The sequence below is a fragment of the Spodoptera frugiperda genome, chromosome 24 (genome assembly GCF_023101765.2).
Source record: "Spodoptera frugiperda isolate SF20-4 chromosome 24, AGI-APGP_CSIRO_Sfru_2.0, whole genome shotgun sequence".
NCBI classification, from domain to species: Eukaryota; Metazoa; Arthropoda; class Insecta; order Lepidoptera; family Noctuidae; genus Spodoptera; species Spodoptera frugiperda.
In genome coordinates this window covers 3,047,198-3,063,501 of record NC_064235.1, presented here as the reverse complement: position 1 = coordinate 3,063,501, position 16,304 = coordinate 3,047,198, and the positions used below count along the sequence as shown (strand labels likewise).

Sequence of the window (16,304 nt, the reverse complement as noted above, 5' to 3'; positions counted from 1 at the left end):
CTTGAAACACCAGAGGCATTATAGTCTTCGGCGCGAAGGGAGTGGCACTTTTTTTTTAAACTAAGAAAGTTCCGCCAATCCACAGTTGATCCTCACAAGCTCGTGCGCAGACGCGGCCGTTGCGCGACTAGGAACGTCCGCGTCCGCGTATTTTTAGATAATAAAGTAATTTTCTTGAAAAAAAATGATAACAAAATCTTGCCAAGTTATCTGCCAACCTTTATACGTGCCTTGTCGGCCTCTCGGGGGAATTAGGGATTTGGGTGTAGGAGAGATTGGGTCTACATCCAGTAACCTCACTTATACAGTAAAATACAAAACAAGAGTAGGACGATGAAATAAGTTAAAACGTGTGGGAGAGCCATGGTTCGGCACTGCTGGGCCGGCTCGACCGAGTGATACTACGGTCTTATAGAAAAAGCACTTGTAACTATTTTGGTGTTGACCACGGGCGTTGCTGATTGCCCATGGACACCCGAAGCACTACGCACGCGTTGTTTCACGTCGGTTTTCTGTGAGGCCGTGGTATTACTCCGGTCGAGCCGACCCATTCGTGACTTTAGGACTGTAGCTATATATTTTTATGAGATAAACCATACATAACCTCAGTCAAACCGCTGCAACTCCAATTGCAAAATCTACAGTAGATCCAAACATGAAAACACCGGAACACTGAAGTCCCGGGTCCCAGGGATCATGAATGACTGTCTTGGATCCGGCCGAAATAAATCAGAGGCATTATTAGAGGAGAAGTCAGACTTATATTTGACTAGTCAACCTTTTTTTTCGCGTTCCTTCGCCTGCTTTTCGAGCCGGAGCCCCGGTAACCTTTTACGTTGTCCGCAGCTCCGGATCGGGCATCAGCCCTACTGGGCCCCATCTGTGGTGGTCTGATGGCTCTTTGAGGCGCGCGCGGAACGCGACGCGCCGTACGCACGTGTCTGGTTCTGTTCGGGCGGTGAGCTACCCTTGCTCACCGTCCGCAGACCCGCACTTACGGTGGCCGGAGATCGTCCCGCGATCCCCGACGCCCGGAGTGTCTTTCGCGTCGGCTGGGGCGTGAGGAGGTTTGTTCCCTCACGCGCCCTGCCTCCTCCTTAGCTGGCAAGACTGCTTCGCAGAAGGAGGAGACGGCATCCCAGTCTCCCTCGCTCCGCACCATGGCCTGGACCAGTGCCGGGCGCGAGAGGGGATCATAACCCCTTACCTTAGTAGTAACATTGATCCGCGCCGTCCAGTGACCCCCGTGTTCGCCTCCAGGGGTCTTGATGAAGGAGGTGGTGATGTTGTGGGGCTTGTCCACAATCAGCTGCTCCCCGAACGTGACTCCATCGTGGCGCAGCCAGCCGTACGTGTCTAGGTTGTCGTTCTGGTCGCACCAGTGGCTGGAATGTATAAGTACGCATTATTATTAAGAAATTATGTAGCCTCGTTTATCATGCGAAAGTTACAATATCATGAATAACGCACGGTTGGCGCGGTGGCTGGGCAACCAGCTGCCGCGTAACGTGTAGCGGGTTCGAAGACCGCACGGAGCAACTCTTTGGTGTTTCGCGTCATGTCAGAGTGTCATGTGCATGTGAAATTATATGTTTGTAAACGCACCCACGACAAGGGGAAGGCCTAATGAGGGGCAACGTGATGATGAAATGAAAAAATCTGATATGACTTTTTTCATTCATTCAATCATTGCATGTCCAATATTGTACGTCTAATGGTGAGCGCCGGCCCATTAGTAAGGAACAATCGCTCTTCCACACTTACTCGCATAGAAATTTCAGAACCGAAACGATCTTATAAAGGCTTAAAGGCTAGCAACATATTATGTACTTTTAAGTCCTCAGGTGTTGCAAGTGATCATGAACGCTTAGGCGGCGCTGACTGCTGCCATCAGGTGATCCGTCTCCGCATTTTCCACCCTAAAAATAAAGCTATTTTAGTTAAATAAATAAGTAAAACTCACCGTATCCCCTTATGCGTAGCCGCAGCTAGCTCATACCACATGATACCAAACACAGGAGACCGAGGCTCCCTGCTCTTCAGACCGAGGTAGACGCCAGGTCTATACGTGCCCCAGTACCTGTCCGCAACTTGCAGACCTGTGTCTTTTACCAACCTGGAATGAAATGTAATTTTAATTAATGTGTGATGAGAGCCATGCTTCGGCACGAATGAGCCGGCTCGACCAGAGTGATACCATGAGCCTCACCGATAATTGTGGTGAAACAACACTTGCATTGTGGTTACCGGAGGCCCAATTCCCCAACAACCCTTAAATTCCTAAAAAGGCCGGCAACGCACTTGTAACGCCTCTGGTGTTTAAAGCGTCCACGGGCAGCAGCGATTGCTTACCATCAGGTGATCCGTATGCCGTTTACAGCGTGTTCCATAAAAACAAGACAGCTACATAGCTTAGAGGCCAGAGAGAGATTACCAAAGATGTGCTATGCTACATTGCGTGGATGAGTTTGGCTTCTACCAATCATTAATGCATTTTACACATAGCATTGGTTGAAACAGACTCAGCTAAGCTATGTTTTTTATATGAAAGATGCAAGTGCTATGGACATGCTATGGATGTAAACTGTAGATGCAATTTGGATGTTTCCATACTATCGATACATCGGATACTCAAGCTGCGCATGCATCTGTTCATTCGTATTCGCACAGCCACTTTGCGTTGAAACATCTTCATCTTTCTCGAACATCTACATAGCTTAGTATCAGTGGCAAAGGTCACATGTTTCACAGCTTAGCTATTACATCTTCATAGCACTAGCTATATGACTGTATATCAGGTGGATAATTAAGCCTTAATATTTGATTTAAACCGCATAATCCGACCAACTGGTTTAAACGGTTTAAATGTGTGTGTTCATGAAACAAGATATTGTACTTTTTTTTCTTTGTTATCATTTTTCAACACTTTAACTGTATAATTATGCATATTTTTCTACTAAATAAATAAGTAAATAAATGACTACACATTTGACAGATGGTATCTGTCAAATGTGTAGGCAGCAGCATTCTCTGATAAATCAGAACCCTGAATGTATGAGTAGTTATGTCTCATTTGCAGACTTGTAGGGTGAAACAACATTTGACTGCCAATTTTAAAGCAGTAGACTGTTACATGATGTTCGTGGTGCATTGTTTACATAACTAAGATAACAATGTAAAACCATTGTAAATGAGATTAAAGCTAATCTAATAAGAGATAAACAAAGGTGGTTCTAAGATACCACTGAACCACATTATCCGAATTAATTGAAGCAAAACAAAAATCATTGCAAATTAATAATAAAAGCTGATTAAATTAATTTCCTTGTTGTGAGTTGTGTTTTTTGTAATGTTTTTTTTTTCCATTTGCGGTCTTATTATTATTATTACAATAGTTAAATAACAATGCTTATTTATATCATTCAAATGCAATTTTCTTCTAAATTATACTTTGTAAACATTAGCCTGTGAGACAACACCATACTAATACAATTTTCACGTCACTGACACGTTAAAGGTGTAAATATTACAGCTGCATAAATAACATAACATTACCTATTCAAAAATAAAATACGTAAAAATTAACACAACATTTTGCTCACCTTATCGTCATCAAACGGCGTGTTAACGCGTGTTTCTAGGTAGCCTAGAGTGCTTATATACACGGCAATTAAAAAACAAACGCATCCAACGCCGGTTTTCCACACAGAGAGGAACTTAAAAGTCCTACTGCCGATTGAAGACTCACTACAACCCGAACTACTACTGGCATCTTTATCTGTTTTAAGCGAAACTACCTTTCTATGCCTCACCATCTTCATTACAACTAATTTACAATATGTACTTCTAATTGACACTATTTGTTTTTTAATTTATTTCTAAGTTCATTTAATTTGTTTTATCGGCGTTCGTGGTTGCCGATTTGCGATCGTCAATAAGCGAGCGCGTTTGACATTTCGTTCTGGGTTTAGTGATGTGGGAGTTTTAGTGAAATGGGATTAATTGTTAGTCGAATGTTGAATTGATATGAATGGATATCGGATTAATAAGAATTATTATTAATTAGTAAAAAAACGCATAGTTTTATAGCTTAAGCCAATACATTTTACAGTTAAAGTTATATTAAACTACTTTCTATAATATAATTACCTAAAAAATAAAAATAATGAATGGGCGGCATGATATCTAGATGATTAATATCCTTACTCATTAGAAGTATGTGTCATTTACATGATAATGATGATAAAAACCTTAAAGATAGGATAGGCAAAATTAAGGTATTACTCCATGCAGATGATGCAGAAAATAAAACATTTGTCACACACACAAATAATTATGATACAACTAGTTGTCTATTTTAAAAGTGTACTATCCCGTCACCAAGTTAGTTCTTTACCGTTGGCTATTAAAACAGAGTTAAAATCGATAACAGATCCTATATTTAAGTTTATTGTTCTAACTCAGGTAGCTCAGAGATCCTATTATTCCCATTGTTTCGTGTTTTTTACGTTATTTACAAATAAAAACGAAGACATTATGAAAACAAAGTCCGTTTAGGTTCATTGGGGATGCTACCTGAAGGTGATCGGATCACTTTCATTCATAAAAGTAATATAAATTTTACTACTTTTAGTACTTACAGTACTGTAATATTTTTGGTAACACAAACAAAATCTAAAATAACTTTTTTAGCGTTCTTATACGCTTAAGTTAGGTGTTCTATAATTACGCTTAAGCTATTGCTTAAAGGTATTCCTTTGCAATATAAGAAGATTACTGTTATACTATCGCTTTAAACATATAAAATTTAAGATCAATTATTAGGTTATAAACGATTTTTATTTACTAAAACAATCATTGGATTTTTTAGTCGAATCGTAATATTTGAAATTCGATAATTTAGTAACATTGATACATCCCTCAACATCAATACGTGGGGCGATATGACATTTCATTTGATGCGTTTTATTTCGTTCAAAAACGTTTAAAGCTTTAAACAAATACAAATTATAAAAACATTATAAAATTAATTAACAATTTCTAAGCTTTTTATCTGATTAAGCCGGCCCAACACATCGGTACCGCACTCCTTCATAAAAAATATACAACAATAACACTTTGTCTGATCCCGCTATAGAACCCAACGCCAGTTGTTTGGCAGTCCCACTTGCCACCACTCGACCAAAGTGACAAGATCAAAATTCGACCCTTTTATTGAAAAACTGCAGTTAGAAACATTGAAATTAAGGTCAATCTCGACCATATTATCTCATTACAAGCTAAACTTCATCTAAAATAATTTTCGTAAATGCCATTAAAAACTTTCGCATATCAAAGTTAAGAGTAAAACAGAAAATCAATTAATAACTCCATCTATACATATACGTTAGAACTAACTCGCTCAAATCGCTTAATAAAGTATTTATTTAACATTTTTGCAGCTCAAAGTCAACAGGATATAATCAATTTAAATTCTCAAACCACAAAACAAGTGAACTCAGGTGTTTTAGTTAGTATAAAAAAAGTTATCATTTTTTATTTTACTCTTTATGACAACCGCATCGTCGGTGTTTGACCTTCGAGTTGATGAAGCGCTTTATTTTTAGCCGACTGTGGATAAAATGGGTTATGTTGTTTGGGTGGATGTTGTGTTTTTTGTGGAAAAGTGAATTAGATTCTTTATGACGTTTCTTTGTTTCATTTATTAATTGAAAACGTATCATACTTAATTTGTAAGATAAAGTCATCAGGGAGCATTTTTTTAAAGAATTTAGGTGAAAAATAAAGAAACATTTAACTTGTTTTGAACTGGCAAAGGATAATAGTCTCATATTTATGTTTTCACAATTTGTGTTGAGCGAAATCCTTTTTTTTTAGTAATAACAAACTAAAGTTAAACTTTACTAAGCTTATTTAGTTTTCCTTATATAGTTTAGTTGTACATTTTAGAAAGAAAGACAAGATGAAAATAAGGCTTGTAATTACGTCATTGAATAAGCCCTAAAAGTTAAAACGTATATTATGATTAATTAAGTTATAACAATTCTAAATGCATTTTACTAAACTTAAATAAATAAACAAGCTACACCGCTTCAAACAGAAAACATAAATCGCTTCAAGCGCTGACTCCACACAGAACCCCAAACCGCGCCACCTGTCCGTTCTAAATGTAGATAAAACAGGCCAGAAATACTGCGCGTCGGTAAAACAGACGCTCCCCCCGCGGCGGCGTACCGACCCCTCCGAGGGCGAACGAAAAACCAGTGCGATCGAGCGACACATACCGCGCGTACCTGCCACAAATACATAAACGCGGCACGCTTCGCGATTATGATGTACCGAACACAACATTACACGCAATTATTCAGTGAAATAATGTAAATAATAACGTTAATTAAACATTTAGTATAGTTTTAGTGCAGTGTGAAACCGTGAGCATTGTTTACCGGCCGGCGAAAGCACGCGACAACGCTCCCGTAAAAAAAAAAACTCAAATGTCCGTGCAAGTGAGGATGCTTGTGTCAGTCAGTGTAGTGTATTAAAATAGGTAAATGTATAAAAGGCGTGCTATGATCGTATGAGGAAGAAAAGCACAAGGAACATTGTAAGTGCAGAGCGACTGGCTCTAGTGTTATTACTGTTGTTTGAGAGCAGAAATGCGGGGTAGCTCGCCCCAATCCAAGAAGGTATTATCCGAGTGGGGCGGCTGCCGCTGATCAAAAACGGAGGTACGGAGGTCTGTCCCTCGTGTACTCAGTGTTTTTTTATACCGAAGCAGGTCCCTCGTAACCCCTTTTTTGTACGACGCGTTTTTTTGGAGGGAATGCTTAGGAATCGATAGTCTTATAGGTTATAAACGCCTAGTACTAGCGTCCGAGTTCCTACACGCGTTTTTGATAAATAAACACAAAAAAATCGATTCGTTCGATATCGAGTTGTTGTTTTTCTTTTTTCGAAAACAAACTTTGTTTTTTTTTTCGTTCTCGGCTAACTTCGGGGTTTATCAGAAGTTTAGAATAAACTTGTATGCGTTTATATGTGTTTAGTATTTTGCAATTGGAATTTATACCAAATTACCTAGTATGTAGATACTTTTCTCACATAATCGAGCTAAAAAACCTCTTAAGCTAATGAAAACAAACGATTTTTACCACAATTTAATCCAAATTAGTTACGGGAAAGAATACTTACGGTAAATTTATGGTAGGCTTCGCGTAACGCACTATTTCGTCCAATATCAATGGTGTAAGCAGAGATACCGGTTCGTTAGTCCTTCTATTACGTTATTTAGAACTTTTCTCACAGAATTTACATTTAGAAATAACAAAAAAATACAATATTTACGTGTAATCAAACATTTGAATGTGTATGGTTTACGAAAAGCGTTTCAAATGTAGAATTGGGTAGACCAACTAAGTATTGCCAATGAAACTTCTCTGGTCTTATGTGAGCCTAGTACTTTTTAGTCCTTGACATTGAACTTTAGACTTTAATTTAGGGCCTAATGTCTCTGATAAAGTGACTGCTAGTTTAACTGACGGATAAATTGACGTATTTTCCCGTACGTTAGTGTCTTATTTTGGTATTTTTGTCAGATTAACGAACTAAAATTAGGCATTGTGAATCAGAACCTTATTCATTCTTATTTTTATAATCAAGTAGTCTTTCCCATAATGTGGTAAGCAGGAGTATTTTCGTCATTTATGTGGTCCATGTATTAATGAAATGGTTTTTTAAACTTAATTCTGGTATCGAAATATTAAAATAATAACAAGAATCAGTAATCGAATTCACACTACATTTGGAAATAATAAACACATAGAAAAAGCTTTAGCTAAAATAAATATCATCACGACTTTAAAATTTCGAAGATTAGGCAGAAACTTACGCTAGAAGTAATTGATTTAGGAATCCCATGTAATAATAGTATTGAAGTTACCTAAAAATACATAGTTACGATTTAACATTACGTTAAAATAATCCCATATTAGTTATTATGTTATCGGCTTACTCACGTAACTGTTTGACGAAGAACTCAACTAGTTTCAAGCCATGCTAGAGGCTTATATTCATGAGCAGCATTCTCGACACACGACGCGGCGATTGTCGCGTTGCTTATTTTGGCATGTCTCACGAGTTATAATAAAAAACTCATATTAATTTATTGATTTGATGACATTCTTGACTTGACTGTGAGCCTCCTCTACTTAAGAGGGTTTTTCATAATATCCTCGTTTTTCAAATTGATTAGATATGTATCGTAGTTAAAACCTACTCCAAAATCTTAGCGATCGAACCAGGTTTTTGACTAAACTACCTTTATTTTAAGGAGGAATAATCGTCCAATGACTTCTCTCGCCTTGGGCGAGGCGAGAGGGAGTGTTAGACTCTTACTGACTAAAAACAACCCCGTTCCTACTCCTGCTTTTCGAGCTGGAGCCCCGGTAAACCCGCGAGGTAGTCCGCAGCTCCGACCACCTTAGAACTCAAATTAAAAATAAGAGATCTAGGACGTTTAGGTTTAACAGAAAGCCCTGTAAAACCTCAGTTTCTATTTTCTATATATAGTCCAGATCCAAAACAGCTCTTATACGACAATAGCGAAACTGCGAATTGACCAAACAAGGTAATTCTGTTATCCTTGCAATAAATGGCGTGATGTTACATGAACTTCAGATTGTACACACAAATTCGCTGGTCGAGTGGTTGCTGATACGACTGCCTAGCAAAGGGTTCCGAATCGACAGAGCCATTGGGGTTGTCCGATCTTTCGAAAATTTCTCAGTAATAGCAAGGAGTCTGTATATGGCGATAGATTTACCCCCTATTAGTTGTTTTTCGAACAGATGTGTACTATGTATCTATGCTACGAATACGATGTAATAGCTAAGCTGTGAAACTATGTGACTGTTTCCACTGATACTAAGTTATGTAGCTGTGCGAGAAAGATGCGCAGCTCGAGTATACGATGTATCGATAGTAGAGAAGCCATCCATAGTACGCATCTTTCCATATAAAAACATAGCTAAGCTGATTCCGTTTCCACCAGTGCTAAGCTATGTATTCAAGTATTTAGTGCATCCATAATGTACACAGGCGTTGGAAAATACAGTATTTAGTCACAATTATGAACCCTGCCCCAATGTGTACCAATGAATATGATTGGTGGAAGCCAAACGCATCCACAGGAACGTAGCATAGCACATCTCTGGTGGAAAAATCACCCTTATATTGGACTCATAACATAAATAGCGAAAAGTATCTGTTACATTATATATGTGGACCTCTGTCTACCCCAACGATGATTAAAATATGTTCCGTTGATTGTACTTGCAATATTATAACTAATCAATGCAATGTAACTCTTGCATCATTCAGATTATTGACCCCATAGTTAGGTACGCGTACATAAGAGACTGAACTTACTAGATAGGTACGTAATGTTATTCAAGACGTTACGACTGTTATTCAGTACTTGAGGTAGACAGAAATGTAGTTATTATAATATGCCAAATACTTATTCGCTAGTTAAGTTATATCCGCAGTAATACCACGGCCTCATAGAAAACCCGACGTGAATCAACGCTTGCGTTGTGTTGTTGTGTTTAGTCGTGTGAGTGAGGTTACCGAAGGCCCAATAACCCATCGTCAATTTTCTCAATTCTCGAATAATAAATAACAATCTTGAAATTCTTATCCTCTAAAGGCTGGCAACGCATTTGTAACGCGTCTAGTGTTTAGGTGTCCATGGGCGGCGGCGATTGGTAACCATCAAGTGATCCGTCTGCTCGTTTACCCCGTAAAAAAGCTAGCTTCTGCCAGTAACTGTACCAGGGTTCTTAGTATAAAAAGTAGCATTTGTGCTATTCCAGACTATAATCTATCTTCGTGCCACATTTCATGCAGTTCTGCTCAGTAGTTTTTGCGTAAAAGAACAACAAACACTAAGCATAGGAATTCCCACACGCACCGTATAATTTCAGACACCGACCAAATACAGATAATTTTAGTTTACCATGTTAAAAAATACAAATTTTCAATCTCAGTATTGAATTCTAGATTCCATGTTTAGCATATTTGATATTAAAAACTTTGATAGCAATTGGCTTAAGATTAGAATCAAGAGGTAAGGAAAATGTAGGTAGGTACCTACCTATCTCTTTCCCATCATTGTTTCATTCATTCTAAGGGTCTTCGGCCAAGTGGGTTGAGGTCAAATAGGCCCTGTGGATTGTCGTAAACGTGTAGATATAATAGTTGTGAGGTTCACTGTCCAGTGACACACGTACGCTGGTATCGTCATGAGCTAATGTCGACATGTAAACAGTGACTCGTGTAGTGTAGAGATTGTCCAGTCAACTGATGGTAGCGAGGTTCACTGTCCAGTGACACACGTACGCTGACTATTTAGTATATCGTATCGTCACGCTTTTTTATCTCCGAACTGGTAGGCAGAGGTGCACGTCATGCCACTGTACAATGTACACCAACTTTTCACCATTTGTGGTATAAGTCCCATGTAACAGGGGGTCCGCCTATTGGCATACACTAGACACAATTCCAGACTCCGTGCTACTGTTTTTTTAAGGGGGGGAAACTCCCTCTTTCTCACCCTGGGCGAGGCGAGAAGGAGTGTCAAACTCTTACTAACTAAAAACCACCCCGTTTCTACTTCTCCTTTTCACGAGCCTCGGTAAACCCGCTAGGTAGTCCGCAGCTCCGGATCTGACGTCAGCCCTACTGGGCCCCATCTGTGGTGGTCTGATGGCTCTTTAAGGCGCCGTAATACTTTGCCCGACCCGGGAACCCTAGACCACTCGACCGACCAGGCAGTCTCTAATTTAGTAGTTCACTAATCTATACTAATATTATAAAGCTGAAGAGTTTGTTTGTTTGAACCCGCTAATCTCCGGAACTACTGGTCCGAATTGAATAATTATTTTTGTGTTGGATAGTGCATTTATCGAGGAAGGCTATAGGCTATAAAACATCACGCTATGACCAATAGGAGCCGAGCGGAGCGGGTGAAACCGCGCGGAAGTAGCTAGTTTAGGTATATTGTGACTGTTAATACTGTTATACTGTTTTCTGTGCAGTTTACGCCGATGTTTATAAACTTTTCACCGTGTTATTGCCATACAGCAATTGATTGTTGAAACAAACCCAATTGTCAGTTCCCATGCGTTATTATACTGCCTAATGCATACTTGTTCAGCTTAATTTAAGTCGTTGCAGCTCTTGTATTGAGATGTGAACTTTATTCGCAAAGGTTTAAGTGCTAGAATTGGTTAAAGGACTCGGGATATTGATAATTGTATGAAAACGCATCAAGATTTGTTAAGTTTTAATTTGTTACTGTGTCTTGGTCCTTTATTATATGAGACGCTTAACATATGAGTTGTTATCATCATCATATCATCACGCCATTTATCCCCGAAGGTGTACGCAGAGGTGCACATTATGACACGTAATGCCACTGTACAATGTACATCCACTTTTCACAATTTATGTTTGGTGTTGGGCCTATTGCCATATACGGGGCAGATTTCCAGACTCCGTACTACTAGTTACTAAAATTTTCAAATAACCAAACAAATAATAACGCTAGGTAGTCCGTAGTTCTGAACCCCAAAGAGTAGTTTTGGAAGGCTCAAAGAAAAGGAGTAACTAGTATCAAATGTATTCCAGACTGTAATTTCTTCCGGAGCGGGTTTACCGTGGCTCCGGCTCGAAAAGCAGGAGTAGTAACGGGGTGGTGTTTAGTCAGTAAGAGTCTGACACTCCCTCTCGCCTCGCCCAAGGCGGGAGAAGACATTGAATAAAAAAAAAGACTGCCATTTTTAAGCGGTTCTAAATAATAATTAAATAAATTTTGAGCTCGAAACACCGAATGAAATTACGTAGAATTGAATACAAGCAAATAATTCGTTTAGTCAGTAAAAAAAAAAACTGGAACGTCGGCGAGTGCTTAGGTAACCTATAAACTGGATTTTACTGAGTTCGCGCATTGCTGTTACGAAAACTAATTTGTTTGTCGGTATAACACTGGTTTGATCATTGGCGAATTATTTTTAGCATTCAACTAAATCTCGCCTTGACTGCCTCGTTGGTCGAGTGATTGCAAATGCGACTGCCGGGCAAGGAGTCTCAGTTAGATTCCCGGGTCGGGCGAAGTATTGCTGGGCTTTTATTGGAAAACTTCTCAGCAGTAGCACGGAATCTGGAAATGTGCCCGGTATATGGCAATAGGCTCACAACCTATTACATGGGACTTACAACATAAATTGTGAAAAGTGCGTGTAGATTGTATAGCGGCATTACGTGCCGTAATGTGCACCTCTGCCTACCCCTTCGGGGATAAAGGCGTGACGATGTACTCAACTAAATCTCCCTTTTTTCTTCTGTAGTGATATCTATTGACTAGCATCTACCAGCGGTTGCGCCCGCGTTTGCGTACGATAAAAATGATCAGGGACATGAACAACTTTCTTGGGATTAGATCTTGCAATTAAATAAATCTTACTAATATTATAAATAAATGCGAAAGTTTGAGTGTATGTTTGTTACTCAATCACGTCAAAACGGCTGAAGGGATCGGGATGTTTGGAACAGGGGTAGATTATGGTCTGGAATAACACATAAGTTACTTTCTGCCGACACGAAGCTGCGGACTGACTAAGTTACCGGGGCTTCGGCTCGAAAAGCAGGAGTAGGAACGGGGTGGTTTTTGAATTAGTAAGAGTCTGATACTCCCTCTCACCTCGCCCAAGGCGAGAGAAGTCGTTAAATGATTTTACCCCCTTAAAAAGGCTACTTTTTCAATCAAAGCCAGTTTCTTAAAAGGCTTTAGTTACTACTAGACTTCATAAACAAATCCTATGCGTGATATTACTTTACTATGACCTCAGAAGACAATTTTAGGTTTCAAATTAGTACATAACCTACCTAATTATAGGTAATTTCGAAAATACTAGGTTCTTGTTTTTTGGCTGTAATAATTTGCTTCCAACTTCGGTCAATGGTCGGTCTTACTTGTCTGGTGACTGCGATGATGTAACAACGAGATTGTCCGTCTAATTCACTGTAACATTACGCCTTTTTATTCCTGAATGGACGGACAGAGAGTAAAGTGGTCATACAGTATACTGTTATACAATGCTATGGGTGTTTTTCAATCAGAGATGTGCTATGTAGCTGTGATACGTAGATGTAATAGCTAAGCTGTGAAACTATATGACCGTTTCCACTGATACTAGGCTATGTAGCTGTGCGAGGAAGATGCGCAGCTCTAGTATGCGATGTAACGATAGTAGGGAAGCCATCCATAACACGCATCTTTCCATATAAAAAACGACCGTAATCTACCCCTGTTCCAAAGTTCATCCCGATCCCTTCAGCCGTTTTGACGTGATTGAGTAACAAACATACATACAAACTTATTTTGCATTTATAACAGGTATTAGTTGAATAGTTAGTTAGAATAATTTTATCAAAAGTATCTGCCTAGTTCTCCCTTGTAATAAAAATCCTTTGATATCATGTTATATTATATTTTTATAATCATCCAATCGGAGTAATTAATTTATAAGCAATCATCATTTCTTTTTACTCAACCGCTATTTAATTAATTTAATCAAAATACTTTATTTGATAACTTTTCTTTAAATTGATTAAGCATTTAATAGGTAGCCTATTAAAAACCTATTGAAAGTACTATAAAAAAATTGTAAGATGAACTTGCAAGTTTCCAAAAGACTTTGGTCAATTCGGGAATCGAACCAGAGGGAAAAATGTATTATTCTGTTTTTAAGAGTTTGGAATATCACGTGATATTCCGAGCTACAAGCAACGTCACGCCTTTTATCCCCGAAGGGGTAGGCAGAGGTGCATGTTACGGCACGTAATGCCGCTATACAATGTACACACACTTTTCACCATTTGTGTTACAAGTCCCATGTAATAGGGGTTGTAATTGGACCACCGGTAACCTCACTGACACAATGAAACAACGCAAGCGTTGTTTCACGTCGGTTTTCCGCTCGGCCGTGGTATCACTCCGGTCGAGCCGGCCCATTCGTGCCGAAGTATGGCTCTCCCACACTTAATATAGTATGGTTCCAATAGGTAACTTAGTTCCTTATCGTAACGTTTTACAAGTACCCCCCCAAATAAGGAAAAATGGTACAAATACTACTAAACTTATCTGCTTACATTTGTGTTGCGCAGTTTTATCCACGGATTTGCAACTGAATTAGTACTTCAAAACGTAATTAATTTAGTGTAAAACATACCTTTATTGTAACTTTCGTGAGACATACTAAATTAATTATTATGTTATCTGCTTACTCACGTAACTGTTTGACGAAGAACTCAGTAGCAGCGCGACAATCGCCGCGTCGTGTTTCGCGGAATGCTGCTCATGAATATGAGCCTCTAGCATGGCTTGAAACTAGTCGAGTTCTTCGTCAAACAGTTACGTGAGTAACCCGATAACATAATAGAACATACTTTTTCACCAGTCAGTTATAATAGGTGTAATAGCCATCTATCTATTGCTATCCAGTTGATAGTTCGAAGGGTTGTGGTGCTTTTCCACCAGAGATGTGCTATGCTACGTTGCTGTGGATGCGTTTGGCTTCCACCAATCATATTCATTGGTACATATAGCATACCACTGGTGGAAACGGACTCAGCTAAGCTACTTTTTTATATGGAAAGATGTGTGCTACGGATGGCTTCCCTACTATCGATACATCGCATACTCGAGCTTAGTATCAGTGGAAACGGGCATACAGTGTTTTTGCGTACTATATATTTTTGCAACAGAATACATAATATAGTACGGAACCCCAAAATATAGTACAATACTATGTAATATTTACCGGCTTGAAAACCAGGAGTACGGGGTGGTTTTTAGTCAGTAAGAGTCTGACACTCCTCTCGCCTCGCCTAAAGCGAGGGAATCCAATGGGTGAATTTCCCATCTTAAAAAAAATGTAGGCCCAACAATATAAGGAGGAAAAAGACGCCATCTAAAATTACTAACCGATTTCCAATTGAATCGAAATCGATACCCGAAAATAACTTCCACGTTTAGTGTCTAAATCCTTTTTTTACAAAACTTTGCCCAATGCAACGCCGTGTTCAAATGATAAATATCTGACGGGACATAGCTGTTTTTTTAAGAGCAGGTAGCGGAATGACTCAATGTGCGTGCGACCTTCAACTGGTATAGTTCTTATTGTCTTATGATGCCCTGGTACTTTAGTATTAAGAACTTTACGCCCGAATACTCAAACGCTACTCAATTTTAAGTTGTACTTAAATATCGTGCTATCTCTGTCATTTTATAAAGATATGATAGTGACAGAACTACATTTGAGAGCGTCTTAAAGTTGAGTAGCGTTTGAGTGTTCGGGCATTAGTCTCTGAGATGTGCTTTAAGCATATTTTTATTGAAAAAAATACACCCTTTAAAAAAAGTAGATAATGTATTAATTATTGTGTTATCGGTTTACTCACGTAACTGTTTGACGAGAAACTCGACTAGTTTCAAGCCATGCTAGAGGTTCATATTCATGAGCAGCATTGGCGTGACGTGGCGATTGTCGCGCTGCTATTGGCGACTCGAGTTTCGTCAAACAGTTACGTGAGTAAGCCGATAACATAATAATTATTTTAGTATGTCTCACGAAAGTTATAATAAAATTAGAGATATTCATTATTTTCTCATCGTCAACTCGTTTGCGATAATCCCCACAATTGAGGAGATTAGAGTTTAGGAGGTTGGAGTTTAGAGACCACAGTTTAATTTACCAAATTCATGTTTATAATTTATGGGCTTATAATTTCTAATTACCTATAAGTTTGAAATCGCCAACCCGCATTGAGCAAGCGTGGTGATTAATGCTCAAACCTTCTTCATGTGAGAAGAGGCTTTGGTCAGCAGTGGCCACTTATAGGCTGTTGATGATGATGATGATATTTATCTTTTTTTTTTCACTTCCCGTCTGGCAAATCATAATCATCATCTCAGATACCCACGTTAAGAGTAGGAGTGGTGCCAATTAGTTGAATAAAAGCCCCAGTTCCTCTTATTGTATAACATTAACAAATTGTAGTTCTCTTTAAAGTCAATATGTCGAACAGAATGCACCTGTGGACGTGTTGAAAGTTCGCGTATAAATATAGCGCTGAAATTCTCAATCATTTGGCACTGTTCTGATCCTCGGTGCGATCGCCTACTGTGTATGCACTCCTGGTATTTTAATTGTACAGTCCTGGTTTCTTGTGCCTGCTTTGTA

General features: G+C 38.9%; 5 protein-coding genes across 12 annotated transcripts in view; 2 read left to right on the top strand and 3 right to left on the bottom strand.

The window, feature by feature from the left end:
• Window positions 1–3,953, bottom strand: part of LOC118278608 (mannosyl-oligosaccharide glucosidase) — a 28,030-nt gene extending 24,077 nt beyond the window's left edge. Inside the window, exons 1-3 of the mRNA XM_050703477.1 lie at window positions 3,602–3,953; window positions 1,964–2,114; window positions 1,208–1,385 (exon numbers count right to left, since the gene is read on the bottom strand). Coding sequence (XP_050559434.1) covers window positions 1,208–1,385; window positions 1,964–2,114; window positions 3,602–3,821 — 549 coding nt within the window. The 5' untranslated portion in view covers window positions 3,822–3,953. The remainder of the gene's footprint in view (window positions 1–1,207; window positions 1,386–1,963; window positions 2,115–3,601) is intronic.
• LOC118278720 (alpha-centractin) overlaps window positions 1–16,304 on the bottom strand; it is an 800,945-nt gene that overhangs the window by 179,994 nt on the left and 604,647 nt on the right. The gene's annotated exons all lie outside the window — the stretch shown is intronic.
• The window catches only part of LOC118279032 (synaptic vesicular amine transporter), a 418,685-nt gene that overhangs the window by 179,994 nt on the left and 222,387 nt on the right, over window positions 1–16,304 (bottom strand). The window lies entirely within an intron of this gene.
• LOC118279015 (programmed cell death protein 4) overlaps window positions 1–16,304 on the top strand; it is a 102,783-nt gene that overhangs the window by 60,581 nt on the left and 25,898 nt on the right. The gene's annotated exons all lie outside the window — the stretch shown is intronic.
• LOC118279014 (LIM domain-binding protein 2) overlaps window positions 6,251–16,304 on the top strand; it is a 52,401-nt gene continuing 42,347 nt past the window's right edge. The window contains exon 1 of one of the 2 annotated variants that reach the window (XM_050703653.1): window positions 6,251–6,604. In XM_050703653.1, the coding sequence (XP_050559610.1) occupies window positions 6,578–6,604 (27 nt within the window). In that variant the 5' untranslated portion in view covers window positions 6,251–6,577. Of the gene's footprint in view, window positions 6,729–16,304 lie in introns of both variants that reach the window. The other variant, XM_050703654.1, reaches the window with a different exon arrangement.